Source organism: Eimeria maxima, genomic scaffold, assembly GCF_000499605.1.
Source record: "Eimeria maxima Weybridge genomic scaffold, Emw_scaff1358, whole genome shotgun sequence".
Classification (NCBI taxonomy): domain Eukaryota; phylum Apicomplexa; class Conoidasida; order Eucoccidiorida; family Eimeriidae; genus Eimeria; species Eimeria maxima.
In genome coordinates this window covers 3,762-6,576 of record NW_013564338.1, presented here as the reverse complement: position 1 = coordinate 6,576, position 2,815 = coordinate 3,762, and the positions used below count along the sequence as shown (strand labels likewise).

At 47.3% G+C, this 2,815-nt stretch overlaps 1 protein-coding gene across 1 annotated transcript; it reads left to right on the top strand.

Annotated features, from left to right (window-relative positions):
- Positions 1-297: 297 nt before the first annotated feature.
- EMWEY_00051860 (hypothetical protein) lies at positions 298-1,389 on the top strand (the record flags this gene model as incomplete). The annotated part of the gene is made up of 2 exons (XM_013479769.1): positions 298-331; positions 638-1,389. The coding sequence occupies 2 exons, from the start codon at positions 298-300 to the stop codon at positions 1,387-1,389; spliced, it is 786 nt and encodes a 261-aa protein (XP_013335223.1).
- Between the last annotated feature and the right edge of the window lie 1,426 nt (positions 1,390-2,815).

The window sequence follows — 2,815 nt, the reverse complement described above, 5'->3', positions numbered from 1 at the left end:
GCAACAGCATCAGCAGCAGCATAAGCAACTGCAGCAGCAGCAGCAGCAGCAGCAGCAGCAGCAGCAACAGTATATGTCCTAAAATGGGGAAAGAAGATCAATGAGTTATGCTTGTTATCGGGATCGGGATCGGGATCGGGATCGACTGCAGCAGCAAAATAATAAAAAGTTTTTTGTTGCAGATATAATAAGCAGCAGCCCTTCTTTCTCTCCTTCCTTCCTTCCTTCCTGCATGCATGCATGCATGCATTCATGCATGCATTTAGTCTCTTTTTTCTTTTCTTATAAGAAGAAATAATGCCTATATTCAGCAAAAAGATTTGCCTGTGGGGTCTGCTGCTCTGCATTGCATGCGCTGCAGCAACTGCAGCAGCAGCAGCAGCAGGAGCAGCAGGAATCCCCAATAAAGAAAGAAAATGGTTGCAGCAGCAACAGCAGCAAAAACACTTGCTGCCTACTAGATTATCTTTCCTTATTGTTTCTTTTGCTGCTATTGTTGTTTCTTTTTTGTTATTAATGTGCATGCATGCATTATCTTCTTATTATAGTATAAATAAGATAGTAAGAAGAAGATTAGCAACAAAAGGAAAGAAAAAGAATAAAGTTTATGAGTGTACTGCTGATGATTATTATGCAGAACAAGAAGAATATACCGATGCTGCTGCTGCTGCTGCTGCTGCGGTGGCAGACCAACTGCAACAGCAGCTGCAGCAGCAGCAGCAGCAGCAGCAGCAGCAGCAGCAGCAGGAACCAGAGACACGGCGAAAGGGGAAATGGAGTTTGCTGAAGCGGCTGCTGAATCTGGGGAAAGCAGAGGGGAATCAGCAACGGCAGCAGCAGCAACAACAGCAGCAAGAGCAGCAGCAGCAACAACAGCAGCAAGAGCAGCAGCAGCAGCAGCAACAGCAACAGCAACAGCAACAGAAAGAGCAAGAGGAGCAGCAGCGTGAAGAGCAGAAGCATAAGGGGCGGACAGGGAAGACGCGGCGGTCAGCGCAACACTTGGTGCAGCAACATCGTCAGCAGCAACAGCAACAGCAGCAACAGCAGCAACAGCAACAGCAGCAAGAACCAGAGGAGCAACAGCAACAACAGCAGCAGCAACCCAGGACGCAGCAGGGTAGACAGCGTGGGGAGGATCTGCAGTATGCACAGCAGCAACAGCAGCCAACACAGCTCCAAGCGCTGCAGCTGTTGGAGGAACTTATTCAGCAGCAGCAGCAGCAGCAGCAACAGCAGCAGCAGCAGCAGCAGCAGCAGCAGCCGCTGCAGCAGCAGCAGTTAGAGCGTCTGGAGGAGATGCGGACTCGGCACACCAATATGCTGATTAGGTTGCTTGCCTACAATAAGGGTAAGGATAGCCGCATAAGTATACAGCGCAGCAGCTAGGGCAGCAACTGGTGCAGCAACAGCAGCAGCAACAGCAACAGCAACGGCTGCAGCAACAGCAACAGTAACAGCAATAGCAATAGCAACAGCAACAATAAGGGGAACAGCAGTTGCTGCAGCAACAGCAACAGCAACAGCAACAGCAACAGAAACTGCTGCAGCAACATTTGTGGCAGGAGATGGGACAGAACCAGCAGCAGCTGCTGCAGCTACAGCAAAAAAAACAGCAGCAGCTGCTGCTGCAGCAGCTGCTGCAGCAACCATCCCGACACACGACAAGTGGCTGAGGGCCCCAACAGACTAAACCCTCTAAACCCTAAACCCTAACCTTCTATGGCTATGCATAGTGTATAATAATAGTAGGGCATAGTTGCTGCAGCAGCAGCAGCAGCAGCAGCAGCAACAGCAGCAGCATTAGCAGAGCGATGGACACATCGATTATACATTTGCTGCTGCTGCTGCTGCTGCTGCACTTCTTTTTCTTCTTTTTTTTATATATTAATATTATAATTAAATAAAATATATATTTATTTTATTTGTTTTATTAATTTATATTAGTAAACGAATAACAATAACAAGTTGCTGCTCGCTGCTGCTGCTGCTGCTGCTGCTCGCTGCTGCTGCTTGCTGCTGCTGCTGCTGCTGCTACACTGCTTGGCGCTGTGTCTGTCGATCCGATGTCACCCCCCAGTTGCAGCAGCAGAAGCAAATTGTTTTTCTTTGCTCTTTTCTATTCTTTTCCCTCCTTTTTCTCCCTCCCTTTTATTATTTTATTATTATTAATTAATAATATTAATTAATTAACTCCTTTTTGCTGCTGCTGCTGCTGTCTTTGCAGTTTCCGCCCGTACTGTACTCGTAGAAGGCGGTGGTTTATTTGTGCATACTCGTGCTGCTGCACTTGCTGCTGTTGCTGCTGCTGCTGCTGCTCTTTTCGGTGTATGTCTTACACCTTTTTAAGATATTAACAAGCAGCAGCAGCAGGAGCAGCAGCAGCAGCAGCAGCAGCAGCAGCTTGCCTTTTTCCTCAGACACTTGCTTTTTGAGGATTTTCTATTCGTGCAACTCATCAGCAGCAACAGCAGCAAAAGCAGCAGCAGCAGCAACAACAATAACACAAGAAACAACAACAACAGCAGCAGCATAAGCAGCTGCAGCAGCAGCAGCAGCAGCAGCAGCAGCATTATATTTCCTATCAAGGATCAATGTGTTAAGACTGTGATCGGGATCGGGATCGGGATCGGGATCGGGATCGACTGCAGCAGCAGAATAAAATTTCTGCTGCTGCACCAAATTACGCATTATATATAAAGTTTTTTGCTGCTGATCTAATAGACAGCAGCCCTTCTTTCCCTCCTTCCTTCCTGCATGCATGCATGCATGCATGCATTTTGTCTGTTTTTTTCTTCTCCTATAAGGAAAAATA